Source organism: Panthera uncia, chromosome C2 (assembly GCF_023721935.1).
Source record: "Panthera uncia isolate 11264 chromosome C2, Puncia_PCG_1.0, whole genome shotgun sequence".
In the NCBI taxonomy this organism is placed as follows: domain Eukaryota; kingdom Metazoa; phylum Chordata; class Mammalia; order Carnivora; family Felidae; genus Panthera; species Panthera uncia.
In genome coordinates this window covers 105121969-105141052 of record NC_064810.1, presented here as the reverse complement: position 1 = coordinate 105141052, position 19084 = coordinate 105121969, and the positions used below count along the sequence as shown (strand labels likewise).

General features: G+C 38.2%; 1 protein-coding gene across 4 annotated transcripts in view; it reads right to left on the bottom strand.

Moving 5' to 3' along the window:
* The window catches only part of VEPH1 (ventricular zone expressed PH domain containing 1), a 242852-nt gene that overhangs the window by 37332 nt on the left and 186436 nt on the right, over positions 1-19084 (bottom strand). Inside the window, exon 11 of one of the 4 annotated variants that reach the window (XM_049628642.1) lies at positions 17457-17643. The exons of the other annotated variants lie outside the window; for them this stretch is intronic. Within the exon in view, the coding sequence (XP_049484599.1) occupies positions 17608-17643 (36 nt within the window). The 3' untranslated portion in view covers positions 17457-17607. Of the gene's footprint in view, positions 1-17456; positions 17644-19084 lie in introns of those variants that run through there. 4 annotated transcript variants of the gene reach the window in all.

The window sequence follows — 19084 nt, the reverse complement described above, 5'->3', positions numbered from 1 at the left end:
CCCAGTCAAACCTCTAAATGAGATCACAGCCCAGCCAATATCTTGACTGCAGCTTTGTGAGACCCTGAGCAGAAGACCCAGCTAAGTCACAAGCAGACTCCTGACCCAAGGAAACTGTGGGATAACAAATATATGTTTTTTTAAGTTTCTAGGTTTGGGTAATTTGTTATGTAGCACAAAGACTCAATACCGACACTGTGCCATGAAGAAGGGAAGGTGACAGACACCCTGTTGGCCAATTCTCAATGAAAATGATGATTTTACTTAGAGAGGTCACATTCTTCTGAGAACGCTCCAAATCAGGCCTCAATAAAACCAGAAGAATATAAAGAAAAAGATACATAATCATAGTAAGAATACAGTAAGAAAGGTTTTCTTGATAAATACCATCGAATTCAAAAGGGATAGAGGCCCCTGGAGGAAAAATGATGTTTTTAAATAGCCGATTAAATGAACGCTTCTCTATTTTTTTAAAAATCATTAACGGGAGTAGGAATTTGGAGAACTATATAAAAAGTCTCTTGCAAAGCCTCTTAGGGGAAAAATAGCCAAATAGCCTGGAAAGATGAGAGGATATTTACAACGTTATTTTGATGATAACGACAGCATGAGTCAATGCTATGGATTCTGTAAAAGTGCAAAGTGGCCTCTGGGTCTTATACAGTGGTCGATGTAGTGTGAGAGGGTATGGGGAAACAATTTTCCAGAAATCAGTGAAAGCATACATCTGGAAGAACTTTGGGTTCTGGTACATTTAAATTCTGTTTAAAGCTATTTTTTGCACAGATACAAAACATAGGATTGCCTCATGTGTTCTGTGTGCCTATGGTTAATGGGATCAACTCTAGGCACATACTTCAAGTATGCTTTAAGATATGTAAACAAGAGGTTTTTTCCTTTTTTAACAATCTCCAATATTTGCACAAAATAGGAGGGCTTTATGCCTTTACAGCTATTTCTAGTGTACGAATTCTAACTATTTGGAGTCCAGGGTGTGCAAAAATTTATTGAGGGAAAAAATTAATGAGTCATCCTTATATCACTTATCTTTATGTTATTCATATTGTCCCACATTGTGCAAGCATACATAGCGTCTTGTAAGAAACATACTGTGCACTGAATGAATAAACTAGCAAAAGAAACTCTAAAGAATATTTATGCTATAATTTAATTTTTAAATCAACTTCTGAAAAATATTACTATTCAATTTATAGCAATTAGTATTTATAGCACCTGGTGTCAGGAACCAAGGATAAATAGATGAAGGAGACATTGTCCTATATTCCAAGGATGTGATACAATACTGCATTGGGTGCATAGTATTCCTCACAGAGGAAAGCTGAAATACATCTTTATTTGTGATTGGTTATGATTTTATCTTCTTCTGGTGTGACTCTTTCAGCTCTCAACTGGATTAAAACCCCCTTGGCAAGGAGACTAATTTCTTTCTTTTCTTTTCTTTTTTCTTTTATTGTTGAGAAAGAGAGAGAGTGAGCAGGGGAGGGCCAGAGAGAGAGAGGTAACACAGAATCCGAAGCAGGCTCCAGGCTCTGAGCTGTCAGCATTGAGCCCGATGCGGGGCTCAAACTCACAAACTGTGAGATCACGACCTGAGCCAAAGTCGGACGCTTAACCGACTGAGCCACCCAGGCACCCCAAGAAGATTAATTTCCATATTATTTTACAGCTTCTGAAAATACTGAATATATCACTTTGCTCATAATAGATGTTCAATGAATCTTTGTAAATGTTTACTAATTGAGACACACAGATTTTATCTCCCATTTATATCAACGGTAGCATTTAGGTTTTAAACTTTCATGTCTATTCAATTATGCCCACTAAGCCCTTTCAGTTATATTTTTAAAAAATATACCTGCATCTCTATGTGTGTTACAGGAATTCATTTTATTTAATTTTATAAAACAAGTTTTTAGAATAAAATGTTAGTAATTGAAGAATATTTGTCTAAATCCATCAATATAGCATGTTGACTGCTTGTTCTCAGCTTTTCCAAATCACTGGTTCTCAGGAGGTGTCGGTATCTGGAATCCCAGGGAAACTTGTTACAAACATCAAACACAGGTTCCATTCCTAGAAACCTAATGTGACTAGCCTGTGTTTGTGCCTGGGAATCTGAATTTCTAAACAAGCTCCTGGGTTATTCTGATGTGCAATGACTGGTGGTTAACCCTACATCCTTGGGAACAGATGAGGATGACTGATTTGTTTTCATTAATCGGTATTTGAGGAATTTTTCAATCCTCTTGTGCATATGTTTATACTTTTCCACAGTAGTTTGGCTTCAAATGACAACATATACAATCTGGTTGCAAGAGCAAAAATTCCATTCTTGAAGATCAGAGACATTATTATTCCAAATTGTACAACTTGGAAAGAAGAGAAGAGGCGTGAAAATTGAAGCTGCTTAGGCTTATCTGAAAGTTGGCAGAAGGCTGGGATGTGTGAGGAAGGAGTGGGCAACAGGTGGGAGACAGGCTCTGAGCAGAGGCAGCAAGGGTGTTGAGCCAGAAGCACTCATAACATAATTCTGTATTCAATGTAGGTGTCACACACGCACTCTGTTCCATTGTCTCTCCTTTCTCTATCCCAGACTAATAAGGGAACTCTAGGTACATATGAGTATATAAGGTTAATGTGGCCAGCTCCTTACTATTACTATAGATCACAGAATAGACTTGACTTTTTCCCTATCCTTTGAGTACCAGTGTGTTGGGACACTGCTTGTTGGCAAGTTGTGGCAATTCCAACCATGGGTCTGGCTCCAAGTGGCTGGAAGAAAGCATGTTTGATTCATTTCTGAGAGAAGTTTTGAAGAACTCTTTCATGTAAGAACCAACAAATATGATAGATTATTTGATTTGATTCAAAAAGTAAAGTTTTCACATTCACCTAGGGATCATGAGAAAATAATGTGAATATAAAATGTTGGCAGTAAACATTATAAGAGTTTAAAAAAAGCAGTTTAGGCAAAAGCTAATGTAGGCATATGGATTGAGTGGAAACTAAAGGTGGAAAATTGGGTGAAGCTTCATAAATGTTTGCTAAACCCACAATTACTTTCTTTATGAACCTAATTTCTTTTAAAATTTAGTCCATTAAAGGCAGCAAAGTATTTTTTAATCAGAGTGGAAGCAAGGGCAAAAGATTACCAGTGTTCAAAATATGAAGAAAATTTGACATTTTTACAGTGGTGATAGCAGTAAAATGTAATCATTGGAACCACTGGCATGACAGCCAGCATCAATGGTTGCCACCTGCATTTAATAACTGTATATTGAGCATTTAGCACTGCTGTGTCCAGTAGTCCCCCCTTATCTGTGGTTTCACTCTCCAAAGTTTCAGTTACCCACTGTCAACCCCAGCCTGGAAGCAGATAATCCTTCTTCTGATGTATCATCAGTAGGTCAGTTGTAGCCTAAAGCTACTACGTCATACTCCCTGCATCATTCACCACAGTTCATCTCCTCACTAGGCACTTTATCACCTCCTGTCACTACAAGAAGAATAGTGAGTACAGTATAATAAGATATTCTGAGAGACTACACTCACATAAGTTTTATTGTAGTATATTGCTATATTATTCTATTTCATTATTATTTGTTGTTGATCTCTTACTGTGCCTAATTTATAAATTTTTTTGTCATTTGTATTATTTTTTTTAAATATATGAAACTTATTGTCAAATTGGTTTCCATACAACACCCAGTGCTCATCCCAAAAGATGCCCTCTTCAATACCCATCACCCACCCTCTCCTCCCTCCCACCCCCCATCAGCCCTCAGTTTGTTCTCATTTTTTAAGAGTCCCTTATGCTTTGGCTCTCTCCCACTCTAACCTCTTTTTTTTTCCCTTCCCCTCCCCCATGGGTTCCTGTTAAGTTTCTCAGGATCCACATAAGAGTGAAAACATATGGTATCTGTCTTTCTCTGTATGGCTTATTTCACTTAGCATCACACTCTCCAGTTCCATACACGTTGCTACAAAGGGCCATATTTCATTCTTTCTCATTGCCACATAGTACTCCATTGTGTATATAAACCACAATTTTTTAATCCATTCATCAGTTGATGGACATTTAGGTTCTTTCCATAATTTGGCTATTGTTGAGAGTGCTGCTATAAACATTGGGGTACAAGTGCCCCTATGCATCAGTACTCCTGTATCCCTTGGGTAAATTCCTAGCAGTGCTACTGCTGGGTCATAGGGTAGGTCTATTTTCAACTTTTTGAGGAACCTGCACACTGTTTTCCAGAGCAGCTGCACCAGTTTGCATTCCCACCAATAGTGCAAGAGGGTTCCCGTTTCTCCACATCCTCTCCAGCATCTATAGTCTCCTGATTTGTTCATTTTAGCCACTCTGACCGGCGTGAGGTGATATCTGAGTGTGGTTTTGATTTGTATTTCCCTGAAGAGGAGCAACGTTGAGCATCTTTTCGTGTGCCTATTGGCCATCTGGATGTCTTCTTTAGAGAAGTGTCTATTCGTGTTTTCTGCCCATTTCTTCACTGGATTATTTGTTTTTCAGGTGTCCTAATTTATAAATTAACCTTTACCATAGGTATGTATGTAGAGGAAAAAGCATAGTATATATTTCGCTCAGTACTATCCATGGTTTCAGGGATCCACTGGGGGTCTTGGAATGTATCTCCAAGAATACAGCAGGGGGATTACTGTACTACCACGTGGTACTAGACCAAAGAGGGTGCTGATATGGAATGAGCTCAGTGAAGGGGCTTTCTTTTTCTCCTCTGGAAGTCAGTTAGCAACATAACCATAGTCTGCAGCCATGCAGGTTATTTTCTCTTATTTCCCCCTCATTATCCCTGATACCATTCTCATTCCCAGATGCTCCACGTCCCCTTTACGTAAGTGACTTTGGGTTTGATATATTTCTTCAAACATGTCTGGGTTCTTGAAAAATATGCTTACTGTGTTTTTCATTTTCATAAATGTTATGCCATGGACCACATTCCATTTCTTGCTTGTTACTCTCAAGAGTACATGGCATCGTGGGGCGCCTGGGTGGCTCAGTCGGTTAAGCGTCCGACTTCAGCTCAGGTCACGATCTCGCGGTCCATGGGTTCGAGCCCCGCGTCGGGCTCTGGGCTGATGGCTCAGAGCCTGGAGCCTGCTTCCCCTTCTGTGTCTCCCTCTCTCTCTGCCCCTCCCCCGTTCATGCTCTGTCTCTCTCTGTCTTAAAAATAAATAAACGTTAAAAAAAAAAAAAAAAAAAGAGTACATGGCATCGTATGTGTACTTAGTTTGTTGCCACTGCCATAGAATGATGTGGTGCACATCTGCCACTGTCGCATTTTAATGTAACCATTCCTCTAGTGATAGGCGCCAACTGTGCCCCATGTTTACACTTACATGAACCATGCAACAATGAATATCCTCATACACATCCCCTTGTGGACGTAAGAATTTTTCTGGATAATCATGCAGAAGTGGAATTGTTGGGGCGACTGGGTGGCTCAGTGGGTTAAGCATCTCAATTCGGCTCAAGTCATGATCTCATGGTCCGTGAGTTTGAGCCCCATGTCAGGCTCTGTGCTGACAGCTCAGAGCCTGGAGCTTGCTTCGGATTCTGTGTGTGTCTCTCTCTCTCTTTGCCCCTCCCCTACTCATGCTCTGTCTCTCTCTCTCTGTCAAAAATAAACATTAAAAAAAATTAAAAAAAGAAGTGGAATTATTAGATCACAGGGTATGCTTAAGAATGTACAGAAAATCTGTTGGTTTTTTTTTTTTTTTTATGTTTCTGCATAGTTTGGGCTTTCTGAGCAAATTTTACTAAAACTTGGGACTCGGGCTAAAAGAACAAGCTTGAGAAGTTAATTTATGACTTATTCGAAAGTGAGAGACCATTTAGAGAGATTTATCTTCCCAGAAGTATGTGTTTACATCTCAAGGTGGGGATGAGACCCAGGATTTAGAGACATGTCTAAGCTGTCAAGCTGGAGACACTGGTCTTATCCTCGCCCTGGAGAGATTTATTTATATTCCAAAAGGTAGAAAAACCCAGAATCTTTCCCAAGGAGCAAATATTTTTCCCTCCTTCTTTCAGATGAGTGGGGGTGCTGGCCACCCCCACCCCACCATATAAATATCCACATTCATATTCTCAGTATTTCTTTTCCTACGGTATGGACCTTTGCATGTGTAGGATGACACCAGGTTCTCATTGTGTTGCCCAGGATTAATAATGGAAGCAAAGGGGAGTCAGTGAGGTTATTAGCTGTAAATAATCTGCTCTGCTCCAGAAATCTTGTTTGCATGAGGCATTAAAAATTGAACATCATGCATATCCTTAACTTCACTAAGTTCTGTTAAATTACTTGTCAGAATGATCCAATTTACATTCCCACCAGCACAATATGAAGAATTCCTTTTCTGCACCACAATGGAAGGCTTTTCTAGGCTCTGAAGTTTCTGGAAGGATTACTATCTAACAGTCCTTTCTTATATCTGAAATAGGCCATACTTTTGGTGGCCACAGTCATATTGGTCTGCTTGCATCAGAGGCTGGCAGTAAGTAGTCTCCAATGACTCCTTAAACCATTGCTTCTTAACCAGAGGAAAAATCAACCACATTTCTGTGGCAAATATTGCATTTTTTTCCATCTTTATTGCCTTTTGCTAACATAAGAAGTATCCCAAGATCTGGGAATCAGACCACCCATTTTAGGTACAATTATTTTAATACACAAGTACATACCAACATTTGGCCAGAGTCCAGTTTTACTTAAGAACTATCATTTTGTTGATGTGTTTACTACTTGGAGCAGTTACAATGGGGAAAAAAACGTACTTTGCTATGGATCTATGGAGAAGGCATTGCTTCCCATGATGTGAGAATTTCAAATGTCTCCACTTAGTCATTCAATGGGTAGAGCACAGCACTCAGCACTGATGAAGTAATAAGAGAACAAGGCAGATGTGATGTTGCACTACCCCCTCATAGAGAAATGGGTAAAGTAAACTCTGGTCTATTTACACAATGGAAAACTTTATAGATACTAAAATGAATGAGCTAGCTTCACATGTGTGAACAGACAGATATATTTTTAAAACATAATGTTAAGCACAGAAAGGATATGCAAAAGATATGTGCACTATAACACATATGTAAAATTTTAAAACAGTACAAAAATATCTGTGGAAATAGAAATAATACACACCAACCTCAAGAGAATATTTGCAATTCCTTTCTTCTGGCAAAGGGGAATATTTGAAGTAAATATGGAAGAAATGTAAACATCTCTTCTATCTTGTGATGGGAATGGGTATCATCTTTCTGCACTTTACTGAATTTATGAGCTGTTTCATAATAAAATAGAAAATAAAAGTGAGGCAGAGAACACAGTTCAATGAAGCAGAGACTGGCCAGGTTTAGGATCTGTCAGGAAGAAAGGTGCAGAACCTGGTGGGGGGCTTCCTTGGTATCCCTCAAATCTCTTATAGGGAAGTCCCCTTATTTTGCCTGTATAAGGCTGGTCTTGGTGGGGAAGATCAGTAAAGGACTATCTCTTTCTCTTGACTTTTGCATCTTAGTCTATGTGCATTTCTTCTTGTTGGGGGACTCCGCACTAAAGCTTCTTGTAATCTAGTTCTTCAAACTCAGGGACAAAGAGATGAACACAAAATGCTAAGTGTTTTATTTCAAAGCATTAATGTTATGTTATTTTGTTTTAGAAAAGAAAATAAAGCAAACCTAAAGCTTTAGGTTTGCACCTAAAGCGTGCAAACACCAGCGTATGTCATAGGGAAGTGTTATGGAATGGATTAAATGACACATGATACATAGAAATAAGGGATTTTTTTTTTTTTCTGCGGAGTGGTATGACATAAAGAATGTAGATTTTGGAGACAGAAGATCTGACTTGGAGCCCCGCCACTGCCATTCACTAGCAGTTCTTGGGAAATAACTTAATTTCCTGGTGCTTTCAATGCAATTCTCATTCTGTAAAATGACTGGGATCCCTAAGCTGTCTCTTTCAGAGAGTTGTTGCCACAAATAAATTCATGGATAATTGCATCACTTTGTAAACTGTACAGAAATAATACAAAGTAGTGATAATGACCATGAGTTGAACAAAACAAGATAAGGAGCTCTTTTTTATGCATATAAAATAGAGGGTGTTTTTTTTTAATCTCTTAGCTAGATAAATATGTAAATCTTTCTGAAATGAGTGACTTGTTTAAGAAACACTGATGTTAGGCGCCTGAGAAACATATTTTGTTTTCTAAAAGCAAGTAACACACTTATCTGTCTTTGTTAGTTTGTTGTCAAACCTAGGGATATTGGATGTCATGAGATGCAAACATAGAAGGATGTAATGCAACATGAACATTTGAAAGGGGAGTAATGACATGTGCATGTTTGATGGGGCCATAATGAGATGTACAAATAGAAATGCACATAGAAATGTGCATGGGCAAAAGTAATGAGATGCATAAATGGATGGGTGTAATGATGAAGGCATTTGGGGGGGATGTAATGTGATTTATAAATGGAAGCATTAAATGGGAAGGGTGGAAAGGGCAGGTCATGATAAGAAGCAGAGAGAAAGAATGCAGTGCTATGCATGAATGGAGGAGCTAATAATATGTGCATGATGAGGATGTAACAAGATAAAAATGGGATGGCATAATGAGGTTCACAGATGGAGGGATGTAATGAGCTGTGCAGAAAGGAAGGAATCATGACAAGCATAAAAGGAAGGATTTAATGCCGTGGATAAAGAAATGGGCATAGGAAGATGTGGGGACCGAAAGGAAAGGCAAAAAAAAAAAAAAAAAAAAAAGGAAGGGGACACTAGTGAGGGAATGGGAAATAACAAAGTGGGCAAATGGAACACTAATGAGATGCTGAAATTAAAGGGTGCAACGAGGTGTGCCCATTTGGGGAATCATTAGACACATATATAGGTTTATAATGAGGTACCTGGGCCCTGATCAGACACAGACTACAACGTTCAGTTCTTACAAAGTCAGAGCAGGGCCATAAAGATATCTAAGTTGTTACAAATCCAAAAAAGAGAAAACTAAACAGGTGACTTAACCACAGCCTCAAAGGTTATAAAGCAATGATTTTATAGATGCTGTTTATGGGGCACTCACTGTGCTAGGTGCTCTGCCGGGTGTTTAACTAGATGCATCATCTCATAATGCCTTCCTAGCAACACTATCGGCAGATGAATTTGTTCCTAGTTTATAGATGAAGAAGTTAAGCTTTGATGAGGTTAACCAACTTGCCCAGATGCCCAATGCATGTCGGTGGGAGAGATGTGACTCAAGCTGAGTCAATTGGATTCCAGTTGCCTTTGCCTCTCTTCCAGTATTTCCATAAGAATAGTTGGTGGGACCTTCTACCTCAGAATCACCTGGATCATGTGTCAGAAATGCAGAGTCCCAGGCCCACCCCCAAAATTACCACTTGCAAGATCCACAGAGGTCCCAGGAACTTGCATTTAAACAAGGTCTCCAGGGACTCGTGCATGGACTAAGGTCTAAGAACTACTCAGCAGCACTGGAGTGGGGGTGGTGTTCTAATGTTTCCCATCAGCTCTGGGAAAAGACCATGAAGAAAGGGGCTCACACTGAGCATGAGCAATTTGTCATGGCTACAAGGGAGACTGTGTAGAAGGAATTACCAGCCCCTGGAATGAGGCATCAAATGATTCTATTGACTGTATTTAGCAAAGAACTTTTTTTTTTTTTTTTAAGTAAAAATATTTTAATGTTATGCAACAAACTTTTAGAAGGGTGAATTTTGTGAACAACAACAACAAACAGATTCAGAATAATGGACTATTAAAATTCCTGAAAGATTGCATTATATTTAGAACATTTTTCTTGGAAGTATAAATTTTAGGATACTCTTAGGATCATACAAATGAGGTCAGGAAACTGATGTTCCAGCCCCAAATCCATCATAGAAACAGTTGCTCTTATCTATATTTCAAGAGCTAGTACAGATTCCCAATATTGACTCTATAGTTCCTTTTTTTCCATAATGTTGATTCAGGTTAGGCAGATGATTAAGTTATGATAGGCTAAATTATAGTTCAATGACAGGTGAACCTACCTCTGACTGGTAACAGACCTGTGTTTTGTATTCGTACAGTACTCTGAAGCCAAGTAACCCTCCCTCCCCTCAAGGCTATTTATTCCTCCTCAGCCCTGCCTCTCCTCTAGCTAAAGATGCCTACTGCTTACTCAGTCTAGCAAAGAACTTTTTAAAAAAGGCTCCTATCTCTAGGAATGGCCTTCAGTAATAACCCCAAATTGTAGTGAAGATAGCATAACAATGTAACAATATATTGAAAATAATTAGACTTTAGGAAATATTTGTATACTGAATTTAAAAAAAAAATAAAGGTTACTTCGTAATCCCTAAAGGAAAGAGGTAATGTGGTAATGTCTCCCTAGAACCAAGAGTTTGCTAATCTACACGCAATGTACAGAATCTTTTAAAAAAAGGCAAATAGTGCCACTGACTGTTCTCTTTCTTGATATGTCAATTACTGAGATACTTAAATTGCTGAGTTTTTACATTAAAAAAAACAGGATTTTATATTTTGAAATGAGTGTTAAATTTGAAAGACTGCTCATATTTTAGTGACACAGCCTCTGCTCAAAACATTTTTAGAAGTCTCTTCCAAAACTATTTTGTAGGGTATATTCATGAGCCATGTACAAAAGTTTCATTACTTTAGTGAAACCCAGCTTTTGCTAAACAATAACTATTATTCAGTATGAACAGTCTCCTTTTATAATAGACCTGGGCCTACATAAATTTTTGGCTATTGTGAAAATAGATCTCAGTCTCAAAGGATGAAACCTTTGTTATTCATTTTGTTTAAGGGGTCTTGCAGAGGAAGTACAATAAAATGATACTAGTTACCATGTACTGAGCTCTTACTGTGTGCTAGTCACTGTTCGAAGAATTTTACATGTATTATGTCTTCTTTTTTTTATAAATTAAAAAAAATTTTTTCAGTGTTTATTTTTGAGAGAGAGAGAGAGAGAGAGAGAGAGAAACAAGGCATGATCAGGGGAGGGGCAGAGAGAGAGGGAGACACAGAATCTGGAGCAGGCTTCAGGCTCTGAGCTGTCAGCACAGAGCCTGACACGGGGCTTGAACTCATGAACCACAAGATCATGACCTGAGCCAAAGCTGGATGCTTAACCAACTGAGCCACCCAGTTGCTCTACATGTATTATGTCTTCTAAATCTTTTAACATCCTTATGAAGTGGGTATTAGTGTCTTGTTAAGGAAGATGAAGCACAGAGGACTTAAATCAAAGAACCGGTAAGTGCTGGAGACAGGATTCAAACCCAGATCCTGAGCTCCTAACTACCACGCTTCCTCTTTGCTTGAAATAAAGTGCTGTTTATTCCAATAGTTTAGTGGCCGGGATTTGTAGGCACTCACACAATATCCATGATAGCATCAAGGGAAAAAGTAAAATATTTTACTCATGCACTGATTGTTTAAGAAAAGAACCCAAATGACTATTTGGCTTGAAATAGACTTTTCGGAGGAGTGACATACCTCTGTTCCCCCAGGAATAGAGTTATTTTGTTAACTATTCTCTAAAGTGTGTGTGTTTTTTTAATTTCCTTGACTGATGCAGAACATCTGGCTGACTGTGAAGGAATGTTCACTACAGTAGTAAAATTGATAAGCTTCATCATAGGACAGTCTGGCTTGTGAAAAATGAAGGAAATACAATACATGTGATAAACCAGGTTTTAAACTATACTGAGAAAATATTTATCCTGCCAATTTTAATTTCTTTAAAAAAGCTTATGTAAAACATGAGCATAATATGTGTGGGTGGTGGTTAGGGAGATAGTAATAGTGTGTATTAATTAGCCAAGTGTAAGGGTAACAATTTTCTAATTTTTAAATAGTTAATGGTCACCTAGGTTCAATGTATTTATAAAGTCATGTGCAATCACTTAATATGAATTGCGTGTATAGAACTGTTTAAATGAGGGTCCTATAGATTGTTATAATGTATAGCTCTTAAGGGGAAAAAAATATGAACGAAGGTAGAGACAGCATTTAGGGAGGTAAAGTTTAGAATCTGGCTAGACTTCCAAACTCTGTAGTCCTAAGACATCAACAAAAGGCATGCTTATAAAAATCTCCAGAGGATGTGCTGTTCTCAAGGACTCTCTTCACCTTGGAGACTGTCTTCTTATGTTAATCACGTTAATCCCTGATGAACTGTTATGTGGCTATGGTGGAGGGTTGCGAGTCTGCTGATAGTGCAGAAACTATGATAAAAGTTCATCTTGGGGTTAAGCTAATACTCTCGCAGAGCCACCTAGCATTGCAAGTCTCACACACGCAGTAGGGTGTACAGCTACGGTCACACTGGCCTCATCTCGCCTGGTGGCCATTGTCTGTCTGCTTTTCCCTTGGCCAGTAGTGCTATGGATGAGCTTGCACTCTTGTTTCCAAGGGGAGTAGTAGAGCACAGGTTGGGGCTGAGAGGAGAAGCAGAGATTCTTGTGAAGAGAAGCTCAACAGAAATCCATCCTCTTCCTCATTCAGAAAATAACTTTTAGGGGGTGCCTGGGTGGTTGAGTCAGTTAAGCATCTGACTTTGGCTCAAGTCTCATGGTTCATGAGTTCGGGCCCCACATTGGTCTCTCTGCTGTCAGCATGGAGTCCACTTCGGATCCTCTGTCCCCCCCTCTCTCTGTCCCTCTCATACTTGTGCTCTCTTATCTCTCTCAAAATAAAGAAATAAACTTAAAAAAAAAGAAAATAACTTTTTCTTCCCCTTGGCTCTAAAGACCATCTTTTTGTTTCTCAAACTGGGTTTCCTACTTTTTTTTTTTTTTTTTTTGGTCTTTTAAACCTTTTCTTTTGGTCAGCATCATGGCCCTCTATCTTCTTAAAGATCTCCCCTACCTTGAAATCTTTCATCATTTAATTATCACTCAACCAAAAGACAGAAGTTCAAGCTTGGATGAACTCTGTTTTAGCACCTAAATAGCTGATCACTACTGGAGAAAATCATATTTCCTTTTTTACTTTAAATTAAAACAATTTTTTTAACGTTTATTTATTTTTGAGAGAGAGAGAGAGAGAGAGAGAGAGAGAGAGAGAGAGAGAGATAGCATGGGTGGGAGAGGGGCAGAGGGAGAGGGAGACACAGAATCTAAAGCAGGCTCCAGGCTCTGAACTATCAGCACAGAGTCCGACGTGGGGCTCAAACTCACGAAACATGAGATCATGACCCGAGCTGAAGTTGGACGCTTAACTGACTGAGCCACCCAGGCGCCCCTCCATTTTTACTTTAAGTCCATTGCTGCAGATCCCAAATGGATGTTTCTCATGGTCTGACAGTCCTGCTATATTTCCCTAGTAACTTCGTGGTTCTTTTGTCTGAGAATTTCATTTTAGACTTTATTTCCTCAAACTTCCTATATTCCATCCTCCCTCCCCCATCAACACTTTCAGCTGATGGCCTTACCCATTATGTCACTGAAAAAGATGAAAAGTCATGAAACAGAACTCATTCATGTTTCTCCCATCAAATCTGTGTCTGTGTGCAATCGCTTTCTTTCATCTGTTCATCACCCTCACCCTCTCTGTTGTATCATCCCAACATTTGCAAACATGTGCTGGAGAATTCCATTCCAAGCCATCTCCATATTTCCTCCATTTGTGAACCCACTCAACTCCAGCCTCTAAAACATTTCTCTACAGATGCTGTCTCCTTCCTCATTCTTCCTTCTTCATTTCTTCAGCAACTCCATTTTGAACCTTGCCTTTAAAACTCCATTAAAACTGCCTTTTCCAAGTTGCCCAATTGGATAGGCACTTTTTTGTACTTTGCTGCCTTGACCTGGCTGCCAAATCCCATTCACTTTCTTTCTCTCTCTTTCTTGGATTCTCTTGAGACATGTGACCTCTATACTTTCTGAGTTTCTTTTGTCTTTGGACTGCTCTCTGGATTCAATTCTTCATTGGGTCCTTTGGCTGTCTAGACTGCCTTGTCAGATTGCCTTAATCTTCCTGTGGTGTTCACCACCTCTGTGCCAACAATTCCCTCATCTGTGGCCTAAACCACAGATTTTCCTACTAGACAATTACACTGGGACATCTCACAGACATTTTAAATTTAAGATATTCAAAAGTCTCCCTCACCCTTACACTCACCCATTAGCTTGCTATGTCCTTTTTACCTCCAAAATTTTTACTGAATGTGTCATTCATTTCTATCCCTGCCAGGACCATCCCAGCTCAACCTACTCTCTTTTCTCATCTGGGTGGGCAATAGTCTTCATGATCTCCCTGATTCCACTTTTGCCCCTTTCTCATCTAGCCTTCACATGGCAGACAGGTTGATCGTTTGAAATCAGGCTGGGTAATAATGTCTGCTGCTCAAAACTCTTCAGTGACTTCCCGTAGATTGCAATAAAATTGCAGAGGTAAATTACCCCAGACCATGTTGTTTGGTCTCTCTGCTCCTCTCCTGCTCTTGCTTTCTCTGTCTCTCAAAAGTAAATAAACATAAAAAAAATTTTTTTAAAGCCTAGACTCTATTTTTTAAAGTTTATTTATTTATTTTGAGAGAGAATGTGAGCATGAGCAGGGGAGGGCAGAGAGAGAACGGGAGAGAGAGGATCCCAAGCGGGCTCCATGCTGTCAGTATGGAGCCCAATGCGTGGCTGAAACTCATGAACCGTGAGATCATGACCTGAGCCAAAATTAGGAGTCAGATGCTTAACCAACTGAGCCACCCAGATGCCCCAGCCCAGACTTTATTTTAATGTCCACCATTCTCCCAACCAGTTCTGTGTTTGAGCCAGGGGTGTCCCAGACATTTGCATCTGTGTCTACATTCCACCCTCAATCTGCCCTCTCAACCCCCTTGCCTTCATATTCCTATTATGATTTATATTCTCATGGAGTTTACCTCTTAATCACTAGATTTTAGTCATACATTGTTTTTTTTTTTTTCATTTCTTTTTCTTTTTAATCTTCTCTCTTTACCTTGCCTTTGCTTCCTAGATAGTGCCAATCATATTTTCCTGGTTCTCAGCTTACAGCCTAGAAGTCCTCACCCCAATCTAGGCTTTTCAAATCACAAACCCAATTCCCATTTACCCCATCCTCATTAGCTTGCCCTGAAAGGGAGGGCTCAACATAACTAATCTCTCTCAAACACCATGATACACCCTGGTCTCCCTCGAGGCTGACCTACAACACTTGTCACTTACATCACACATGTAGACTTAAATTTCCCTTAAGAATGTGAATAGTTACAGCCTATATACAATAAACACACTCCTTATTTATGCACTTATTTCCTCGAGCACTGTATTAATACTGCAACTCAACACATTAAATCTAAGTCTTGGGGAGCATCAGAATGTCTCCTTTTGTTATACCCAGAATTGGTGCTTCAGTTTTATTTATGCTTTGACACTACAGTCAATTACCCTGGGACCTGTCAAGTATGTTTGTAGCAATGTGTACTGAAAACAAATCTCCAAATGTTAGCCAGATGGGGCATATTTTATTTCAGCAGTAAATTTAATTTTTTTTTTTTTTTTTTTTGTTTCCATAATGGGCAGTTTTGAGACCTCATTTCTGTGGCATATGGAATTTCTCCATGCTTTGGGAACTGGAACATGTGTGTCAATAAAGGAAACTTCTCTCTCAAATTCCAGTCTTTTAGCAATCCCCAATCAATTTTGTCAACTGTCTGGGTCTCTGATAATCAGAGCGCCGCTCCCTCTGAAGGGCTGGGCCGCACATGCACTAGCATGAAATTGTTAATGGTATCTCCAGTTGCTCCCAGAGGCCATCCTCCTCATTTCTAAAGTAGACTAATGGATTTTCTGCCCTCTTTCTAAAATCTTTATTTTATAATGAAAATTGAGGAGCTTTAACATGGATTTTTCTTTAAATATACTGTTCATTTACATTTACTTACAGAAAGCAATGTAACTAAAAGTCATACTTCTGCAATAATTTTTTTCTTTGGCTATAAAAGAAACACGAACTTCTAACAGAAAATTTCAAATATGCTAGTCCTATCAACCAGAGTTAACCATTGCTAACATTTCAGTATATTTCCTTTTCGTTGTTTTAATGGGAAATCCTCCAAATAATCCTTTTTATATAAATAATTTTTTATCTTGCAATGTGGCATTTGACATAGCATTGTTTCGTGTCATTAAACATTCCTCATAAATATGATTTTTCCTGTTTTCTTAATATTCTTCCATATGGAGGCATATATGTGTATGTCTTAAGACATTTAGGCTATTTATAAATAATTCCACAATATTTATTTGATGTGCATATCTTAGGTTTTGTACAAATTTCAGATTATTTCTTTAGAATAGATTCCTAGAAATGGAGCCACTGTGTTAAGGGATATGAATATTTTTAAGACTCTTGACCTGTATTGCTAAACTGTTTTTTAGAAGTGTTGAAATAATTTACACTTGAGCTAAAAATGTGTGAGAGTGTCCAAACTCCCTTGCTCTAGCTAGAACTGATTATTATCCTTCTAAAAATGGATTAAAAGGGGTAATGTGAATGTTATTTTAATTTCAATTTTCGTATCTTTGACTATTGATGAAGAAGAATACTTTTTTTGAACTGAGTCTCCTTTGAGTTGTTTGCTCAGTGCCTTTGGCCCATTGATTATTGACTTGCATGAACTTATGGTATCTTCAGGATATTAAACTTTGTCTTTCATGATTATTACACATATTTTCATTTTAAGTTATTGTGCATGATAGGTTTTTTTTATAAGCTTTATATTTTTATGTAGTCAAATCTATCAACACTCTATTCTTAGACTTTACTTATAGGTTAAATAATTTTTTTAAAAAGACAGGAAAGCAAATACAAAGGATAATGTAACAAATACTCATGTACTTGCCATATTAATAAATACTGATATTTTGCTTGATTTTTTAAAAAAACAAAATTACAGATGAAACTGAGATTTCCTTAATTCCTTTCTAGTAACATTTCCTTCTCTCTTTTATCCACCTCCTACTGTCAGGAATTTTGGTGTGATTCCAAATATGGTATTATATTTTAACCCCAGGTATATATACCAATAAGCATTCATAATACTGCTTAGAGTGTTATAAAAATTTATGTGAGCTATCATACTATTTATCATACTTTTGCAACTTGCTTATTAAAACTTAATATCCTTTGAGCACCAGGGTGGCTCAGATGCTTGAGTGATCGACTACGGCTCAGGTCATGTTCTCATGGTTTGTGAGTTGGAGACCAGCACTGGGCTCTGCGCTGACAATGCAAACCCTGCTTTGGATCTTCTGTCTTCCTCTCACTCTGTCCCTCCCCTGTTCATGCTTTTTCTCTCAAAAATAAATAAATATTAAAAATAAATAAATAAAATAAAACTTAATATCCTGTTTTCAAAATTTACTCCATGTTATTACATATCGGTCTAATTAATTCACTTTCATTGCCTGTATAGCATGATTATATCACAACATTTTCTTCATTTATATACTGATGAACATTTGCATTGCTCCTGATGTTTTGGTGCAAATAATGTTCAGTTGACATCTGTACATGTCTCCTGGTGTTTCACCTACAAATGGAATTGAAAGATAATAGGGTAGAGGAGTTTATTGCCAGATTGTTCATTTTAAACGGTTATAAAGAAAAATTTCTTAAACTTGGACTAGGATAGAACATTTTTGTATGTTTTAATACAAAACTTCTTTGTGGTAAAAAAAAAATAAGCATTTCTTTTTTTTTAATTTTATTTTTTATTTTTTTTAATTTACATCCAAATTAGTATATAGTACAACAATGATTTCAGGACTACATTCCTTGTGCCCCTTACCCATTTAGCCCATCCCGCCTCCCACAACCCCTCCAGTAACCCTCAGTTATTCTCCATATTTATGAGTCTCTTCTGTTTTGTCCCCCTCCCTGTTTTTATATTATTTTTGTTTCCCTTCCCTTATGTTCATCTGTTTTGTCTCTTAAAGTCCTCATATGAGTGAAGTCATACGATTTTTGTCTTTCTCTGACTGACTAATTTCACTTAGCATAATACCCCCCAGTTCCATCCATGTAGTTGCAAATGGCAAGATTTCATTCTTTTCGCTAGCCAAGTAATACTCTGTTGTATATATATACCACATCTTCTTTATCCATTCATCTATCGATGGACATTTGGGCTCTTTCCATACTTTGGCTATTGTTGATAATGCTGCTATAAACATGGGGGTGCATGTGTCCCTTCGAAACAGCACACCTGTATCCCTTGGATAAAATGCCCAGTAGTGCAATTGCTGGGTCATATGGTAGTTCTATTTTTAGTTTTTTGAGGAACCTCCATACTGTTTTCCAGAGTGGCTACACCAGCTTGATTCCCACCAACAATGCAAAAGAGATCCTCTTTCTTCGCATCTTCGCCAACATCTGTTGTTGTCTGAATTGTTAATGTTAGCCACTCTGACAGGTGTGAGGTGGTATCTCATTGTGGTTTTGACTTGTATTTCTCTGATGATGAGTGATGAGCATTTTCTCATGTGTTGGTTGGCCAGCTGGATGTCTTCTTTGGAGAAATGTTTATTCATGTCTTTTGCCCATTTCTTCACTGGATTATTTGGTTTTTGGGTGTGGAGTTTGATAAGTTCTTTATAGATTTTGGATACTAACCCTTTATCTGATATGTCATTTTCAAATATCTTCTCCCATTCTGTCAATTGCCTTTTAGTTTTGTTGATTGCTTCCTTCACTGTGCAGAAGTTTTTTATTTTGATGAGGTCCCAGTAGTTCATTTTTGCTTTTGTTTCCCTTGCCTCCAGAGATGTGTTGAGTAAGAAGTTGCTTTGGTCAAGATCAAAGAGGTTTTTGCCTGCTTTCTCCTCGAGGATTTTGATGGCTTCCTGTCTTACATTAGGTCTTTCATCCATTTATTTTTGTGTCTGGTGTAAGAAAGTGGTCCAGGTTCATTATTCTGCATGTCTCTGTCCAGTTTTCCCAGCACCACTTGCTGAAGAGACTGTCTTTATTCC